Source organism: Haemaphysalis longicornis, unplaced genomic scaffold (genome assembly GCF_048455015.1).
Source record: "Haemaphysalis longicornis isolate Haplotype H1 unplaced genomic scaffold, Haemaphysalis longicornis Haplotype H1 scaffold_1, whole genome shotgun sequence".
NCBI classification, from domain to species: Eukaryota; Metazoa; Arthropoda; class Arachnida; order Ixodida; family Ixodidae; genus Haemaphysalis; species Haemaphysalis longicornis.
In genome coordinates this window covers 88,402,266-88,422,054 of record NW_027526203.1, presented here as the reverse complement: position 1 = coordinate 88,422,054, position 19,789 = coordinate 88,402,266, and the positions used below count along the sequence as shown (strand labels likewise).

At 50.0% G+C, this 19,789-nt stretch overlaps 1 protein-coding gene across 1 annotated transcript in view; it reads left to right on the top strand.

The window, feature by feature from the left end:
• Window positions 1–19,789, top strand: part of LOC144140606 (hemicentin-1-like) — a 351,863-nt gene that overhangs the window by 241,303 nt on the left and 90,771 nt on the right. The window contains exon 5 of the mRNA XM_077672311.1: window positions 9,238–9,418. Within this exon, the coding sequence (XP_077528437.1) occupies window positions 9,238–9,418 (181 nt within the window). The remainder of the gene's footprint in view (window positions 1–9,237; window positions 9,419–19,789) is intronic.

The following is a 19,789-nucleotide window of genomic DNA, read 5'->3' as shown; positions in this document are numbered from 1 at the left end:
CCCCACTCCCACTCCTGACGCCCCACATGTCCCTGCACTCCCGACATTTGAGCAGCTAAATCTTATGATAGAGCAGAAGATCGACCAGAAGCTGACACAATTCAAGGAACAGGAAGAGCAACACCTCGCGTCCCACTTAGATAATGTCCACAAAGCTCTCGAGAACACTACACATACCATCCTCAAGTTAGGAGAAACACTCAACGTCCGCATTACTCGTCTCGAAGAAGCTCTTAACGACAAAGTTGACAAGATGGGCTTGAACCTTAACCAGCGCGTTATAAGTCTGGAGGAAGAGCACCAACAACCGCACAAAAAGCCAAAATCGCACCCCTTGCGCGAAGCCCGTATGCAAGAAACCGGCGAACTGCCCGACAATGACTGACGACCTCTCCCGCTCAGATACCTCCCCTACTCTCACCGTGTGGCAGTGGAACTGTAGGTCATTGAATCGAAAGCGACAGTCCCTCCTCTACTTCATCCAGCAACACAATCCGGATGTTATTGCCCTACAAGAAACTGAAACAGATCCCATTACATTAAGTGGATAAGATACGCACATCGCTCCCGGTCGTTTCCGTACTGCCATTCTTACGAAGAAGCAGCAGACCTACCAACAGCACTCCTTCGATAACCCTATCGAACACACCCTCTTAGAAATACTACCACGCAACAAGATTCATCCAAGCTTGTTTATCCTCAATATCTAGAGCCCACCATCTAAATCCCTTGTAGGCCTCGACATACTCCTCCGAACGACCAAACGACTTACCCATGGACACAAACTGCTCGTCCTTGGCGATTTTAACGCACCGCACGCCGCATGGTGATACACCATTACAACTAAGAAAGGCGCGGAGGTACATAACGCTGCACAGCAACACCTGGTTACCCTCTGGAACGACCCCACACTGCCCACTCGCATAGGCAACAGCGTTTCCTGTGACACGACGCCCGACCTTACCTTCTCCCACAATATCAAGAACATCCAGTGGACAAGACTAGACGAAACCCTGGGAAGCGACCATCACATCCTTCGCATCCTAGTAAAACATAATCAGATCCCCCAGAGAATCGGGCAAGCGAAGATCACGAACTTGGCCGCCTTCCGTGAGTCCGCGCAGCCCACAATTCTCACTGATATCGAGGAATGGACTAAAAAATTTTTGGATTCTGTTAATGAACACACTAAAACAGTTCAGCTTACGATGGACAATCCAGGGGAGCGCGCGCATCTGCTTCATAGCTGGGACGCCCGGCGAAATTTGATACGTCGCTGGAAGAAACAAAAACACAACCGCAAGCTCAAACTGCGAATAGCGCTGCTAACTAAACAAGCTGAGGAATATGCAAACACCCTCAGTCGAGAAAATTGGAACCAGCTTTGCGATCAGTTACAAGGTACCTTAAGTATTCGCCGCACCTGGCTCATTCTCCGGTCGCTACTCGGGCGCACGGAAAGCAAAGCAACTACAGAACACAACCTCCCGCGGCTCATCCACAACTATCCCGGTACCGATGAAGAACTCCTCCGCGACATCACTACCCACCATATTGGCGCCTCTCTTAGCGCTTCTTTCCCGACCATGGGCTTACCCGATTATCCTGGAAGACCCAACCCGGACCTAGATGCCCCTTTCACGAAGACAAATTATCGCTGCTATCCGCAAACTGACCCGCAATACAGCACCAGGACACGATTGCATCAACAATAAAACACTGCGAAACCTTCACTATAAAACCATTGACAGCCTCCTACAATATATCAATGAAAGCTGGGAGCGAGGACAATTACCGGCACTGTGGAAACATGCAGACATCACCATGATTCCCAAGCCAGGCAAACCCATTAACTTCCGCAACTTGCGCCCCATCTCTCTTACCTCTTGCGTGGGCAAACTCTACGAACACATGGTGCACGACAGACTATCGCCGTACTTGGAAGACAAGAAGTACGTCCCGCACACCATGTTTGGCTTTTGCCCCGGACTTTCAACACAGGACATCCTTCTTCAAATTAAAGAAGACTTATTGGATAACCTCAGCAGCCAACACAAGAGCGCCATTCTCGCACTTGACGTCAAAAGCGCGTTTGACAATGTCACCCATCAAGCTATACTCAAAGGCCTGCAATCTACCCACTGCGGCGAGAACGTCTACCGTTATGTGCGCGACTTTCTCACCGACCGCACGGCCACGATTGGCGTGGGAGAACTCCGTACGGCAACTCTAAAAACACCACCAAAAGGCACCCTCCAAGGTTCTGTCATTTCTCCACTGCTTTTTAACTTGGCAATGCGAGGGCTACCGCCACTCCTGAACAAGATACCAGGAATCAGCCATTCGTTGTACGCAGACGAAATCACTATCTGGACGCGTACAGGCTCAGTAGGAGAACAACAAGACGCACTCCAAACAGCAATAACACTGATATCAACGTCGCGTCCGTGGCTTAGTCGGTATAGCGTCGCGCTGCGGCCGCAAAGTCCGCAGATCGAAACCTGGCGCCGGTTGCTGTTTTTTTTTATATAGTGTAGTGGCCTGGCTGGCGCGCCGAGAGAGGGTGTTGCGAGCTGGAGAGTAGTAAAGGGGCTTTAGGAGAGTAGGCGAGGGGGGACAGGAGGCGCTATGCGAGCGCGACGATTCAGGCTCGCTTAAGAAGTGCATTCGCACTTATTCCTGGCCAATCTCCCACGTGGGTATGTGCCATGTCAGCGGCCAGGCAGCGCGCGCCCATCTCCCCCCGTTGCTAAGGAAGACGAAGAGCGCGCGCACCCTCAGCTGTTGCTATGCGGACGGCGGAAGGTTCAGGGTCGCTTATAAAGTGCATTCGCACTTAAAATTAACGAACGCAACAGGGTACGTTGTGCCGTCTATGGTGACGCGTGATGTGCACGTTCCAATTGGCGTTACGAGATGGCCTCCTGCTGTGCGTACGTGCGGACCGTCCGATCTAGTCGTAACTTTCTTCAGCTGTTACGTATTCCGCTCCCGTGTCTATGCGGGCGACTACATGAGAGCCGTCGAGGTACAACAGGACGTCGGATGCCACCTACCTCGAGTTCCGTGTGCGTCGGGGTGTCGTATGTTGGCTTGTGTGTCTTGGCGGTTGTGCACTAGGCGTCGTCGTTATCGTCGTCTTCCAAGCGGCAGGCTTTGTCATGTTGGGTACGCGTCGCGCCGTGTGGCTGTCGTCGTGTTCAGAAGTGATGTCAGGGTTCGATCGGGTTGTTGGGCTGAGGGTATGCCGTGTATCACTGTGTTCGTTGTGTCCTTATATCACTGGAGAGTTTTCGTTTTTCCGCCGTTGTGCAACTTCCCCTCCAAAAGTGGCTGCTTTTGGTTTCCCCCGCGTGGACTGGGGGGACCTTCAAGTAAGAAGTGAGCATTGCTACGGCGGTCCGGCGACTGTTACGGGTAGGGCGACGGCGATCGGTTGAAACGGGCTAGTCCACGGCTGGTGTTGGACAGGTATTCTTCGATCTCCGATGTGCGCTGGCCGGGACGGGGGCGGGGTGTGTCGGCGGAGAATCCTGGCAAACCGAGCCTCTTGTAAGGGTAGCGACGGTAGATGTGGTCGGCGTCTCCGCAGTGGGAGCACAGCGGACGGTTGCCGGAGGTTTGCCAGCCATCCTTCTTCCTCGGCGTCTGGTTTTGGGCAGCAGGGGTTCTTCGAACCAGACTCGAGCGGCGTCTTCAAGGAAGAAGGACAGTTGCCTCAGGGTCTCTTCGTCATGCCACCGGTGAAAATTCGAACGCGCTGCAGTTTCTCTAGCCACTCTTCCGTGTCGTCACCAGGGGATCCTCGGAATGATGGGGCTCCCGAGGTTGCAGCAGAACGACGGCTGGATTGGCTTGGCTGATCATGGTGCTGGTCGCGACATCTTCCTTCTTCCCTTTCTCTGGGAATAGACCGAGCTCGGGTGGGAGGCCTTGGTGTCGGCGGCTGGCACGGGTGGGGCTTGCTTGGCGACTTGCACAGGGTTCGGGGTGCATGTACCCCGCACCTCTGCTAGATGTCACGAAGTCAAACACGACGCAGTTGTCTTCAAGGAAAACAAGTTTATTGGAGCGAACTTGTGCTCCCCTAACTCAAGGAATGCAGAGGCGGCGAAGCAGAAGTCAACCAAGTGACGTGCGCACACTGGTGTTGCGAATCGAATACCGCGGCCTGGGCTCTGCGGGCATTCATCTTTCGGCGTGAGTTTTTCTCGAACCGTCGAATGACTTCGAGAACACTGTATATCAAAGAAGATTATTCTAGGCTGGTGGCGTTAGTTCGAAACACTCTCCCTATCAATGCAGATAACACGTGCGGCATTAAAAAAAGAATTGAGCCCGCGGTTCACTTGGCACACAGATAACACAATCCGGTCCAGCTGGGTGCTACAAACAAAACATCAACAAACCCAATGCATGCTTCGCGGCCTTACTTAGGTGCAACTTAGACTAAAAACTCAGTTGGAATAAACACGTTAAAAAAGTAAAGCCGATCCTTTGGAAGGGGGGGCTGCCGAATGTGTAGAGCAGTGATTCGCTATAATGGGCTATGACGCCGTCATCTGCTCACTTCTCCCACACATCACGCTGTTCGGCGCCCTGCGTCACTCCTCTCGTAATGAATAGAACGGGTGTTTGTCCAACTCTTTGAAATTTCCCGCCTTCGCAGTGCTTGCTCGCCCCCTGCTTGAAACGGCGCGAGCGGGAGTTTTGTTTTTTGTGCGTGGTTTCCATGCCGAACGTGCCGACGCCTTACTCCGCAGTTTGGAACGTGCCATTTTTTTTCTTGCACTGCCCCTTTTTCCCGATTGCTGTTGTAGAAACCAACACAACGAGTAAACTAAATAAACGCGGAGAATGTCGCTTAATTACATGTATTTTGCCTCAATTGTACCTGCAGTTTTCTTTGCGCTAAACAACGAGGAGGTGTATGACACGCATCAGCATTTCTCTTGTTTTGAACGGTTTTGACTATATAAAGTGCTTGTTTTTAGACGACTGTGTGAGACGCCGGGACGACGGCTAAGCTGTGAGGTTGTCCTTGGGTCCGTGAACTCCCCGTATACTTGGTCCTCCGTCCCCGTACCCGTAAACTCTCTGCGCCGCCTGATTCTGGGAGTTGGTTGAAATTTAAGGGCCTTTACAGCGAGCGAGCTACTACGATGGCTCGACCCCCTACAGCGCTCTGCAGTTGATGCAGCTGCTCGTCCACCTTTCGTAAACTCTATTTGTTGAGACAAAAACTGCGCCATGCACATCCTAACGTTAGGCTCCTGGCTTATACTTCAATAATAAGGTCGAAATTAGGGTTCACATGTTCGGTTTGGCACCCTTACACAAAAAATTTATATCGATGCGCTTGGGAAGATCCAACGTAAAGATGCCCGGCTCATACATTCTAAGTATCGTGCAATTGACTACCCTACCGACCTGATAAAGAAACATGGAATTCCTACCCTGCAAATTCGAAGAAAAATGCTGCGGCTAAAATGTCTGTTTTTACTCAAAAACAGCAAACTATCCCTGTAACCTGGCCGTTACATGAAGCCATTCACAACCCAGCTGCCAAGAAATAGGCACCTCTAACCATTTACCCACTACTACACCAAAACTAACATATTCAAATACTCCTTTTCCCTCGAACAATAACAGAGGGTAACCAGCTATCGGCGAAGGAAAGTTTGACACCCAGCTAAAGGCAGCCATACGGCTGCAAAGGAAAGATATACAGCTTTCTCAGAAACTTAACAGTTGAAGAAAAATTCGTCCTGGTCGAGGATTCGAACCAGGGAACACCGCTTGACCGGAGCAGTCGCTCTACCAACCGAGTTAACCAGGAGGCTAGTCGTTTTTAGCGCAAGAGCGAATTGATCAACTCGATGTGAAGGACAGGTAATTATCGAAAAGATTTAGGGGAAATCAACAAGATGGAGTAAGTTTCTGCAAAGAAAAGTTTGACACCCACAACCTACCCTGCCACAAATGACTAGCCTCGTGGTTAACTCAGTTGGTAGAGCGACTGCTGCGGTCAAGCGGTGGTCCCGGGTTCGAATCCTGGACCAGGACGAATTTTTCTTCAACTGTGAAGTTTCTGAGAAAGATGTAGAGCTTTTTTCCTTTGCAGCCGTATGGCTGCGTTTAGGTGAGTGTCAAACTTTCCTTCGCAGAAACTTATGCCACCATGGGGATTTTCCCTAAATCTGGCCCATTAACCAGCTATCGCCCTCAAACTTTGCAAACCTTGAGGCCATGCAATAAATTGTGTGCTGATGTGTATTTTTGTGTACACATTGATGTTATGCCGGTCCTGCTTGGGCCCTTATTTATTTATTTGAAGTGCTCACCAACAGCACAGGGCCTTCTCGGGTGATGCACCGCACACATAGGTACAAAGAATACGAACGGCAACATACATAGATGCATGGGTACAAGGAATACAAACAGTACAAATATGGGCAGCGTATAAATGAAAAATTGGTAAATGTGGAAGTGCAGATAGATATATACAAAGTGTAGTGTTATCGAAGGAGACACAAACATTTTTGAACGGTAAAGGCTCGGAGGACGTGTCTGGAGTATGCACAGGAGAACACGTACGAACATGGGCAAGGTAGCGCTGTATGTGAGGAAACACGAGAGCAGGGAGAGAAGTGCAGGTGCGACCTCTCCACAGCATGCGTATTCAAAATATCATACAGTTCAGAGAGCGCTTAAACAGTACCAAATCGCTGCAAAAATGTCCGTAGGAGATGGAAACAGACTGTTATAGGTGAGCTGGCACCGGCTGGCTGGTGCCAAACTCATTGATGTGTCTACATCAAAGCATCCATGCGGCCGTAGTGGTCTCCTTGGCACTCGCTGATGGCCAGAGCTTACGAGGCAAGGGCAGTCGAACTTCGAGTGAATACAATTAAACAGAAAAGCCAGGTCGCGCTTGGAGCGCCTCGCTGATAGCTCCTCTCAATTCAACATCTTCAGAAGCCCACCGTGCTCATATCGGCTCATAGGAGAGTGGCGAGAAAATACGGTTTTAGTAAAGCGCTTCTGAATCCTTTCTAGTCGAAGGGAGGACGAAGGGCTTAAACAATTCCAAATTGCACTAGCAAAGTCGAGCTTGGGCAAAATGAGAGCGCGATACAGTGAAACAAAGCATGATCGGTCGGTGAAATCCCTGGTCGCGCGGGAAATTACGCCAAGCGTACGGAGACAGGAGTTGGTCAGATAGTTCACATGCGCGTTAAAGCGCAGTTTCGCATCCATCATTACGCCCAAATCACGCACTACGGTAGCGCGTTTTACAGGTTCACCAAGCAGCAAGTACGTAAAAGTGAGCGGGGAAGACTTGCGAGTGTATGAAATTACGATGGTTTTCGAGAGGTTAAGTTTTAGATAGTTGCAGTCACACCATGCAGAAACTGCGTTGATATCATTTTGCAGCAGTACACGATCGTAAGGTGAAGAAATAGTGCGATAGAGCTTCATATCGTCGGCATACTGGGAGAGCGAACAGTGTTTAATAGCGGGGTGTATGTCATTAACAAAAATGTTAAAAAGGAGAGGGCGACCCTGAGGTCATCGGGAAGGGCCGGGAAGTAGCGCCTTCGTAACTAACACAATTGGACCTGCCTTTTAAGTAGCTGCCGAACCACTGGCAGAACTCAAGGGAAAGACCGTATGCGGACAATTTGCGAAGTAGTAGATCGTGATTAACAATGTCGAGGGCCTTGCTACAGTCAAAATATACTGTATCTACCTGTTGGCGAGACAGTATTGGAGGGCCGATGTCGTTTAGAAAACAGGCAAGATTTGAATCTACCGACCTTCCGGGCATGAAGCCGTGTTGGTTGTAATGAATTAGTGGATGCATAGCTGATAAAAGGTATCGATGCAAGACCTTTTCGAAGACTTTGGAAAATGAAGACAGAAGAGAGATTGGCCTATAGTTTGCTGTGATTGTGGCCCTTCCGAATTTGTGCAAAGGGAAGATGGAACCAATTTTCCAGTCAGTTGGATAATGTTGCTCAACCAGTGACATACGTATGATGTGACAGAGCAAAGGGGCAAAAACAGCGCAACAACTCTTCAGGATGAAGCAAGGGATGCTGTCACAACCTGCCGACTTTTTCGATGGGAGTTTTCGGATGGCGGACACAACATCGTTTTCGGTTACGTTGGGGATTGGCAGTACAGGACCGTGAGAATCGAAATCCAGTTCGCTGCCGCTGTCGTGAGAGGTCGAGTATGTCGAAGAAAAATGACGTGCGAAAAGTTCACACACGCCTTCAGGCTCAGACACAATCTTGTCACCATCCTGAAGGGTTATGCTTTCGCGTGCATGACGTGTGCGGAATTTGACGTACCGCCAAAACTCCCGAGGGGAGTGGGTAAGAGATGCTTCAGAGTAGTCCGTAAACATCTTTTTATCCCGGGCAAGGAGGTTTTTCACTGAGGAGCGCCATTCTCTGAAGCTAGCGAGAGCAGACGGGTTATTGTGGGCCTTAAACAAGTGGTGAAATTTACGTTTTCTTCGAAGCGCGCCTCGCAGCTCATGGCTAAACCAGAATGGAAATTTAGAGGAGCGAATTCGCCGCTTAAATAGGCCTGCAGTATTTGTAAATAAATAAAAACCAATAAATAAATCAGCATGGTGAAGAAGACAAGACCAGACTTCTAATAACTTCTGAAAAGCATGATATCCGCTGACGGTCATTTATTTTAAAAAAAATAAACCCGAGGACACGTAAGCACTTCTTGTGCGGACTGAATGCGAAAGCATTAATGCCCATTTGAACGACGCTGTGTGCTACTTCCAGTTTTTCACTGAGAGTTACTGGGGCTGCTGCGCCTCCACTTCAAGTCAGCGGTACGCATGCTTGATTTGCCACCGAACTGCGCACTCACATCAACAGCGGTAACTCTGCGCTTATACTACAGTTCTGTGTTGGCGAGCAGCAATGGCCTTGATTTGCGTCTCAAATACGAAGCTGTATATGGCGAGGATAAAGGAAAATCCGGCGGTCCTGTGTACTCAGAAAACTCCTCCTGTGCTACCCGATGCACGTGCTTGAAAGCACCCCGTTGCAGAGAGCTCACAAGCGAGGGGAGAGAGTGTGGCTCCCTTTATCTCGCTCGCAACTCAGCGTGCCCGTGGCGAGCGGCACAGATCAAGCAATAGCGGCGCTTTCATCACGGACACGTGGTTGCTGGCCGCGTGCCATTTCATTGCTTCTCTCGCAGTTGGAATGGCGCAAGGACGGCCGCAAGGTGACGGTGCTCCACAACCTCGGCATCCAGATTTCTCCCGAAGGAGACTCACTGAATGTTGCCTCAGCCAAATTGTTGCACGAAGGCTTCTACAAATGTGTGGCAATGAATGCCGCCGGATCCATGGAGCGTGACTTCCTAATTCACATCCTCCGTAAGTAACTGAACGCCTTTTTTTCTGAGTGATACTGAAACACCCCGTTAGCGCCAAATATTAAACAGATCGCCAAAGTTAGGGCGCTCTTCAATCAGCGCTCTTCAGCCTGTTCGCGAGTGGAATTCTTCGTGCCTCTCAAACCCTCTCTCAAACTCATCTTCTACCTCTATATGAAGTGCTCTTTAGATGATCCGTAATGCCCAGACAAAAACAGGTATCCCAGGCCCGCAAGGGATAGTATTGCGGTGCGGGTGACATTGAGCAGTGAAGCGCTTGCCGTCACGGTTGACAATCATTTCCTTGGTGATGTCTGGCCCCTGATTAGCGGTGGCCCGTAGGCATGGCTACTCGGAGCCACGTCGCAGACGGCTGGGGACACTGCGTTTACGGCTCGTATTGATCGTAGGGTTTAACGGGCCGACGCTACGCAGACGATAAGGCGCGCCGTGGTGGATGGTTCCGGAATAATTTTCACCACCTGAGGATCTTTAGCTTGCGCCGAAATCTCGTTCACACGGGCGATTTTGCTTTTTGCCTACATCAGAAAAGCAGCCGCCACGGGGAATCGAGCGCACAATCTCGTGCTCAGCAGCACAACGCCTTAGCTACTGAGCACTGAGCCCCCGCGGCGGGATGGCGGCTGGTCTTGATTGGTAGGTCATCGGGTGGCGACACTTGGTGGGGGACGGGATCTCGATGGCTGGTTGCAGCGGGGCTGGGGCTGCCCGACTTGGCCCGCGTACCCCCGACGATCGCGTGCAGGCCAAGATGGTGCGAAGCTGGGGCCAGGATGGGGTTGAAACCCAACACTCAACCAAAGATGTCACGCGGTGGCAGTACGGATGAGAGGATCCATGGTTAATGCCGAATGATCCATGAATAGCGATGCTGTTTAAAAGTTGGTGGTTGCGTCGGCGAAAGTGCGCAAGAAAATCTCGCGTTGCGCTGATGCCACCGTTCCCGCCACCACCACAGCCTTACCATAGCTTTGCCTCGCCTCGCTCGCGTGGAACACGTCTGGCCACCTGTCGGAGGCGCGATACAAGTGGTGCAAGCACGGCTTTCGAAATTGGTGGCGGGGTTGCTCCCTCTATGGGTTGTTGCGGTCGAGTGGCGCAATTTTGATGGTGCAAGGTGGAGAAATAATGCCAAAATACAAGACGCCAATAGGCCTAGAAGCGAATACAATAATAAACATCCTAATTAGTCTCACACGCCACACCACACAAGCTGAACGGTGCCCAGACAACGAGTTCATAAAATTTTGAGCAGACGCTCATCCCGCTGCTCCCTGCGCTGTAACTGTTGGAGCTCCACCGCAAAGCCGGTGGGCACGGGTACATTGTACATATTTTAATACCCGATTGTTCATTACTCATTGGGGGGCTAACGACACACGAGGCCGGAAACGGGGCCTAGCCTCGTAGCATAACCACACAGAAAACTTTGCCGCGTTTCCAAACATAACCACGTATAAATAACTTAGGAGGGGCCACTAGTTTCGCCTCGCTGTGAGCCCAGCTTGACACAACGACTGCAAAGCTTGTACATTTCTGGGGCAGCGAGAGAGAGAGAGAGAGGTAAACACGCTTTATTCCTGGTCAGGCTAAGTTAGTTCGGACGGTGGAGCCGCGGAAGCGCAGCTCTATACGCCCGAGCCCTGTCGACCAAGGCGCACTGGGACTGGGCGTCCGAGCGCGCGAGGGCTGACAGCCAGGAGTCGGGGGGGGGGGGGGGGTAAGGGAAGAGTAAGCAGGGCAGGGCAGTGCCAGATGGCGCGGGGGGTGTCTTCGTAGTCCCCGCAGTGTGGACAAGTGGGGGTGGGAAAGAGGGATGGCGATATGTGGGTGAAGATGGATCGAGTGGGGAGGGAATGGGTTTGGATCTGTCTCCAGAGGGATCATTCAACGGGGGATAACGAGGGGTGAGGGGGTGGAAGGGTGGTGCGTGAAAGCCTGTGATGGAGTGGGATTTCACGGAAGGTGAGCAGTGGCTCTAGGTGAGGAGGGGGATGTGAAGCGAGGAGGGGTCTCTGCTGAGGGGTCCGGTGTATCAGAGCTCGGGCCGCCTGGTGTGCCTTTTCCACGCCGCCAAAGCCCACATGGCCAGGAGTCCACAAAAGGGAGATGGTGCGTTCAGGAGGGGGGTGGGAGCAGAGAATTGTGTGCGCGAGGGGCGAAATGATGCCTCTGCAGAAATTTCTAACGGCCGTTTGTGAATCCGTTAATATGAGGCTAGGGGTGGGGTGGAGGGTGGTGGCCAGGGCAATTGCAGCTTCCTCCGCCTCGTGGGGATGGGCAGCGCGTATGATGGCTGAGGTAGAGGGGGTCACGTGGGGGGATGACGAAGTAAACAATTCGGATGCAATATACCGAGGCCCCATGCTACAATCTTATCAGATCAATACAATATAATAATAAGTCCGACAAATGCAGTATCGGAAATCAGTAATGTCAAGCACTCACGCGCACAGAAATTGGGGGAGGGAGAAATGGATAGCAACATTGAACACGGTCACTGATGCAAGCAACTAATTTTTCCTGCGCTTTCATTTAATCCATCTGCTATTGTATCAAACATATATATAAGGAAGGATTCGCCGGCACCCCTGTCATGATGCGTACGAAAGCCAGGCTCAAGTGTCGTGGCCTTGATATTGTCAAATGAGTGGCCCGTGACATTGGCATGCTTTTGATATCGGAAGGTGAGGTAGCGTAGAGATATGAGCCTTGTGGTTTTTGAACCGATGCCTGAAGGGTGGTTTGGGCTCGCCAACATACTGGATTTTACAGACATCGGATTCAAGTAGATAAACCACGTTGCTGGTGTCGCAAGTATAGTTCCCATTTATCTTTACTCTGAAGTTATTCGCTGTGCTGCTTGCGCTTATGGATGTAGTCATATGATTGCACACCTTGCAAGGTGGCTTGTTGCAAGGGCGGGAGCCAGTAGGCACTTTACGTTTGTTATTGGATGATGTAAGCAGGTCACGTAAATTTTGCGATCTTCTGTACGTTACGCGTGGTGGTTCTCGGAATATTGAATTTAATCGCTCACTCTGTAACAGTATGTTATGGTGCTTTTTTAGAATGGCATTTACATTTTGTGCAGGCGCGGATAATGTGAGAATCAGGTTTGTATGGGAGTAAACCGGCCTTTTTGTTTTACTGCATAAAAGTGCTTTGCGGCCATGGCTATCAGCGCGCTTAATGGCGTCGTCGATAATCTCGGGTCGGTACTTCTGCTTAATTAATGCACTGCGGAGTTGGGCAAATTTGAATTAAAACAGCGTGTTCGGAACATATGCTTCTAAATCGAAGCGCCTGACTATAGGGTATGCTGGTTATGGAGTGCTTGACATGATAACTTTTGAAATGTAGGTATTGTTGCTTGTCAGTTGGCTTCCTAAAACTTTTTTAGTCAGTTGACCATTACACAGATTCAGAGCAGAAAATTAATCGTTTAGTCCGCGTTGGTAAGGCTCACAAAATGGATGGATGAGCATTATTAAAATCGTCAATAAAAGATAGCAGCTGAGCTTCCCCGTGCTGCCAAATCATCAAGATGTCGTCAATGAACCGCCGATAGTACAGTGGTTTCAGCGAACGGCTGGCCACTAATTCGTTTTCGAGTACACCCATGAAAATATTCGCACAATTAGGGCCGATGGGTGTGCCCATTGAGGTCCGGTTAATTTGAAGGTAATAAATGCCATTGAATTCAAAGTTGTTAAATTCACGTACTAATTTTGAAAGGGTGACCAAAGTGGAGCTGCCAATTACTTTTTCCCAGACCGACTCATTGTAGGCATGGAGTGTTGCCCGTGTACCATCTGCGTGCGGGATACTGGTGTAAAGGGATGCCACATTTAAAGTGACCAGTAGTGAATCAGGGGGCCAGAAAGACCGACAATATCCGATAAAAAGTGGTTAGTATCGTTGACATCACACAGGATAGGTAGAGGAATCTGGTTAATCACTGTATCCACAAATTGGGAGATTAGTTCTGTAACCGTACCGATGCCGGAAACGATCGGCCGACCGGGGTTTCCTACCTTATGGATTTTTGGAAGAAGGTAAAAACGACCCGCGACAGGGCTCAGTGGGATGAGTGATTCCAGGGCGGAAGGCGGAATTTCATGCTTTTCAACCAGGTCTGTTAGTTTACTCGTAATAACGGATTTAAAATTCGCAGTGGGATCCTCTTTAAGCCGCTTGTAAAACGAGCTGTCACCAAGTTGTCTGGACGCTTCGCGGTCATATTCAACTTTGTTCAGTAGTACAATTGCGCCACCTTTATCGGCTGGCTTGACAATAATATCGTAATGGGATTTAAGGTCCTGCATTGCCGACATTTTTTTTGCTGAAAGGTTTCTTTTAAAGGGGGCTTGTTTACGATAAATTTCTAGAACAAGCTCATTTTAATACCAATTGTGCTCAGCTTCGAAGTGCTTTAGTTAAACAGAAGTATCCACCACAGATAATTGACGACGCCCTTAAACGTGCTGCTAGCCATGACCGCGAAAACATTTTACGCAACAAAACGAAACAGCCGGGGTACTCCCTTACGAACCTAATTGTTACCTTCTCCGTGCCTGCGCAAATTGTAAATGCCATATTAAAAAAGCATCACAACATACTCCTACAGAGCGAACGATTAAAATCAATTTTCCGGGAACCATCGCTTGTAACCTACACAAGATCCCGCAATTTACGTGGCCTGCTCACATCGTCCAAACACAAACCTAAAATGACAACTGGCTGCCATCCTTGCGACAAAAAATTACGACCATCTTCCCGCGAGGGAACCCTGGTGTGATGCGACGCATTAGGGGGGTTCAATTGGTGTTTCCGTTGGGTTGATTCTCTAAATCGCGTGAAACGTGTTGTGAACGCGTATGATGCATTTCCATCACATGCGGGTGTTCCTATACGCGGGACGATGGGCGTAATTGTTGTGTCACACCACTCACTGAAGGGACCATCGCTTCTATCACGTCTTCATCACGTCTTCATCGGAAGAATCAAGTCAAGCACGAAGTAGTCAAGCAAGATCACGTCAAGTGCGAGAGCGAGCGCTTGACTGAACCGCCGCAGCGCGATACCCGCTTTATATTCACAGCGCTTCAAGGAGAGGAGACAATGGAGGAGAGTCGCGCATGCGCGCACTTGCGCGCACCGGAGCAGTTGTTAATGCAGCGTCACGCAGCGAAGCGCGCCCAAACAAGCGCGTCAGCTGTGGTATGCCAATGAGCCGGAGTGAGAGTGTTGCACACAGCTGTGGGAGAGAAGAACGGAGGAGGGATGCGGACGGACGGCGCGACGACGACGCAGGAGGGTCATGGCTGAGATGCGTCGCGTCTAAAAAAGTCGCCCGCCCGCATCTTCCCACGGGGGGAACTCGAGTAAATGCGTCGCATAGGGGTGGTTGTATTGCGTGAAAGTTGCGTAATTGGGTAGTTTGTGGTTACCGTTTGGATGTGGGGAGGGTTTGGAATGCTTAATTTCAACGAGTAGAGTGACGCTGCTGTTGGATTGTGTCGCACTACTTGACGGTACTGTTGCTTCCATCGCTTATACTTCATCTGGAGCCAAACGAAAGGCAAGCAAAGACGCACTTGACTGAAGTTCGAACGCGCGCTCCGCCGCTTATATACACTGCGCGCGCTGTCGAGGAAGAGGACTATGGGGGAGTGACGCGCATGCGCGCACTTCCGTACACAAGGGCGCGACCTTTCCACGCCCCCCCCCCCCCTCACGCTGTTGTCACGCAGCTGTCACGCCGCTAGCACGCCGCTATCACGTGTACACCTGCCGCTGTTGCTGCTGAGCGCGACGGAGCGCACGGGGTAACAACTGCGCATGCGCGCGCAGACGCGTTCCCCCCGCACCGCCGCAGCTGTTGTTGAGAGCGACGAGGCGCACGGGGCAGCTACGGCGCATGCGCGCGCAGACGCGCTCCTGCCGCACCGCGCAGCTGTTGTTGAGAGCGAGGAGGGTAGTGGGAGAGGCGCGCACCTGCGCCTCGACGTGACGGCATGAGCTGCGGACGCCTATGGACGGAGGAGTTGGCGAGCCTAAGAAATGCTCCGCATTTAAAAGCGTTGCAAGGTGTGCAATCACATGACCACTTCACTAAGCGCAAGAAGCTCTGCATCAAATTTCAGCTTCAACATAAATGGAAACTATACCTGCGACACGCGCAACGTGCTTTATCTCCTTGAGTGTGACATTTGTAAATTGCAGAATATTGGCGAGACGAAAACGCCCTTCAGGCGACGGTTCAGCAATCAGAAACCTCAAATATCCGTACTTCCTCACCTTCCAATGTCAAAACATGCGAACGTCACTGGCCATTCACTCGAACATATTAAAGCCACGATTCTTGAATCCGGTTTCCGAGCGCATCATGACAGGGAGGTGGGAGAATCTTTTCTTATATTGAAATTCAATACAATCGCACGTGGTTTTAATAAAAACGCTAGAAAACTGAGTTGCTTGCATCATTGACCGTATTCAATATTACTCCCCCACTTTTTCTTGCACGTACGCACGCATGCTATAGCTGACTTCCAATATTGCACGCGTCGCACTTATAATGATGGTGTACTTCAGCCAAGAGATTGTCGCACAAAGCCCTGATACATTGTATTTGCATTGTGTTACTTGGATGTTATCATTTGCGCCCTCATGTGGTGCTTCAGTGAACACCCTTATATGCTATTTGACAACAGCCACGGCTGTTATTCTGACGAAGGCGGGTCCTCCGGCCGACACGTTAAAAGCCATTCCTTTTGCGACGTGTGTCCCCTTTTGTTCATACATTTGACAGGTGTCCAAGAAACTGTTTCTTGCAACTATATATATATATATAAGACAGAAATAAGAATTGGCAGCCAAGAAGACCTCGGAAAGCAAAGGGGAGGATGCAGTAGCTCAAGATAAAGAATTTGGAAAATAAAGTGGAGAAAAAATGCCCGCCAGGTGGGATCCGAACCCACGACCTCCAAAATACCGGTCTGGTGCGATAACCACTACGCTACCGGCGGGCCTACTTTAGCCTCCACTTTCTGGGGTATTTATGTTCAGGTGTTTTTGTTTCCTGCGCTTGGGGGTGGTAGCCAGTGCCACTCGGCTCTCTGTTCTGGCAGTCTTGGTGCCATAGGGAGCTTAAGAGGGTTCAACGCTGGTCGACCACTTTCGACATGTCGTAGACGCTCGAGTCACGGCCCGGGGGTTAAAAAGAAGGTCCCCTTTACCCCGAGTAGTCCGAGTGGCGCTGGCTACCACCCCCAAGCGCAGGAAACAAAAACACCTGAACATAAATACCCCAGAAAGTGGAGGCTAAAGTAGCCCCGCCGGTAGCGTAGTGGTTATTGCACCAGACCGGTATTCTGGAGGTCGTGGGTTCGCAAAGTGCAGTATTGGGCGAGTTGGTTATCCATCATTACTAAACAGCGCAGCAAAAACACGGACTATAGCTGAGGTACACAGGACGGGCGCTGACTTCCAACTGATCTTTTATTGAAAAAAACATATTTATACCCCACACACCTACACACACGTGCCATAAATGCACACAACAAAACAAGCAATTCATCACAGCGGTGCTATGACGCACCACACACGCTCTAAAAATTCCCATTAGAACACACGCACTTGAAATGATAAAAAGCCCTCTCAAGCCATGACACACGTGTTGCGCCCCTAGATTACTTTCTATGTAGCGTTCCTTCCCCCTTGTAAAAAATCAAGTTCCTTGGCTGACAGAGCAACCGAAGGTACGCTGACGCAATTTTCCCCCAACCTAGCAATTTTCGCTGCCTCCACTATCTCCCTTGTCATCTGGAGGCAGCAGTGGAGGCAGCGAAAATTGCTAGGTTGGGGGAAAATTGCGTCAGCGTACCTTCGGTTGCTCTGTCAGCCAAGGAACTTGATTTTTTACAAGGGGGTAGGAACGCTACATAGAAAGTAATCTAGGGGCGCAACACGTGTGTCATGTCTTGAGAGGGCTTTTTATCATTTCAAGTGCGTGTGTTCTAATGGGAATTTTTAGAGCGTGTGTGGCGCGTCATAGCACCGCTGTGATGAATTGCTTGTTTTGTTGTGTGCATTTATGGCACGTGTGTGTAGGTGTGTGGGGTATAAATATGTTTTTTTCAATAAAAGATCAGTTGGAAGTCAGCGCCCGTCCTGTGTACCTCAGCTATAGTCCGTGTTTTTGTTGCGCTGTTTAGTAGTCGTGGGTTCGGATCCCACCTGGGGGGCATTTTTTCTCCACTATCTTATTTTCCAAATTCTTTATCTTGAGCTACTGCATCCTCCCCTTTGCTTTCCGAGGTCTTCTTGACTGCCAATTCTTATTTCTGTCTTATTTTCAACCAGCCCCTCATTTCCTATATATATATATATATATATATATATATATATATATATATATATATATATATATATATATATATATATATATAAATATATATATATATATATACTCGACAACCTTTACCGAGCGTCTGCGCCGAATCTTTGGCACCCGTAATCTCGCACCGATAGCGCCTAGAAAAAGCTGCATTCTCGCGTCCAACGTACCGACAAAAGATATGCTTTTTACATCGAGGCCTTCCTCGCCCTCTGCCGCCGGGTGGAGAATTGCATGCCAGAGGCTGATAAGGTGCGGCGCATCTTGAAGAGCATTGCTTCATTTGCATTTAACGCCTTCACTTTCCACAATCCCATAAGTGTCAGCGATGTGCCGGCGACCTGCCGACGGTTCGATCTGTTGCAGTCTCTTCGTCTGCAGCCAGAGCCGGGTCGTCTGGATGGGGACACAGACCTGCGTACTTGGTTACGCGCGATCATTCGTGAGGAGCAATAGAACCGTAGCTCGTCGTGTCTCCCACGTGATAACGGCCACCACAGCCCATCTCCGCTACGGGATCTAATTAAGGAAGAGCTGGGGTCTATGACGGTGTATGGACCCGCACATTTTTCTCCTGCTGCCCCTTATGGGATGTCATACGCAGTTCAAAACACCCTTTTCTCATCGGATCCCCTCCGCTTTCGGGCTGCTCACGGACATTTGACGGCCATCGTTCCCGCTTGGGCTCCCCAGACGTTTTGCGTGCACGTGCGCCCCGACCACCAGCTTTTCCCTCGGGACTGAATGGTGTCACGTGAACGGATGGTGAGGTTGTCTCGAGGATTTCAGAGAGATGGACGCAGAAAATTTATTCACGCGTTTGACAAAACACACATTAAATGCACACTTGAAAAAGCCCTCCCGAAATCGATTGCACACACTCGATGCGCAATGAAACCTCAGAGTAAAAATTAAACAATACAATTCGAAGCAAAACCGAAAAGTTGCTAGAATAAAGTTCATGTACTTCATGTAGTCGAGGGTTTGACGGCATACAGTATGGTCAGGAAACATGCTTGAAAGAGTTTACGGGTCACTGACCGCAGTCAAAATATACAAATTACATTTCGGCAGCACTACGGCTCCCTTGTTCACACGGAAGCAACCGGCTGGACGTCCCCGCGTTATGTAGCACTCAGCACCGTTTTCAGTGACTTTGCATAGATAGAATCCAAAGCTCCATCGTTCCTCTTTAGCGTGTTGGACGTGGTGTGGATGGTTAGTGACTCAAGATTTCCATTGGCTGATGCCTTCTTTTCCGTTGTCATTATCTTTGTTTGGTTCCAGTTAATCTGATTGGCCGTTTCGTTCTCATGCTCGGCGATAGCGTTTGTCAATACTTCAATCAATCAATCAATCCTTCAATCAATCCTTCAATCAATCCTTCCGTACGTCATTCTGGTGTTCTTTCAGGCGTCTCGCGAAGTCCTTCGTTTCGCTTATGTAAACTGATGAACAATCGGAGCAGGAAAATTCGTAAACAACGCCGGGTACTGTTCGCCGGGCAGCTGGTCTTTCCCGTTTGCAAGCTTGATCTGTATCTGGCTCTTTGGGACATGCGCAATATTGACGCCGTGAATGCGGAAAAGGCGCGCATGCACTTCGCTGATTCCTGACGAATACGGACAGGGTTCGATTCGTTTTTTTCCTTATTTCCGCTTTGGGGAAAAAAGGCAAAAGCGAAGAGATGACAAGAACCGAAACTGACCTGCAAAGAAACGGCTACATACTTTTTAAGTGCGAATGCACTTTATAAGCGACCCCAAACAATCCACCGCCGGCGTCGGCGGCGGCGGCGGCGTCGGCGTCCGCAGTGCTCCTCTATATTTAATAAGAAACAGCATCCGGCGCCAGGTTTCGATCCGAGGGCTTTGCGGCCGCAGCGCGACGCTCTACCGACCAAGCCACGGACGCGACGGTGATATCAGTGTTAGTGAAGCGCTTTATATC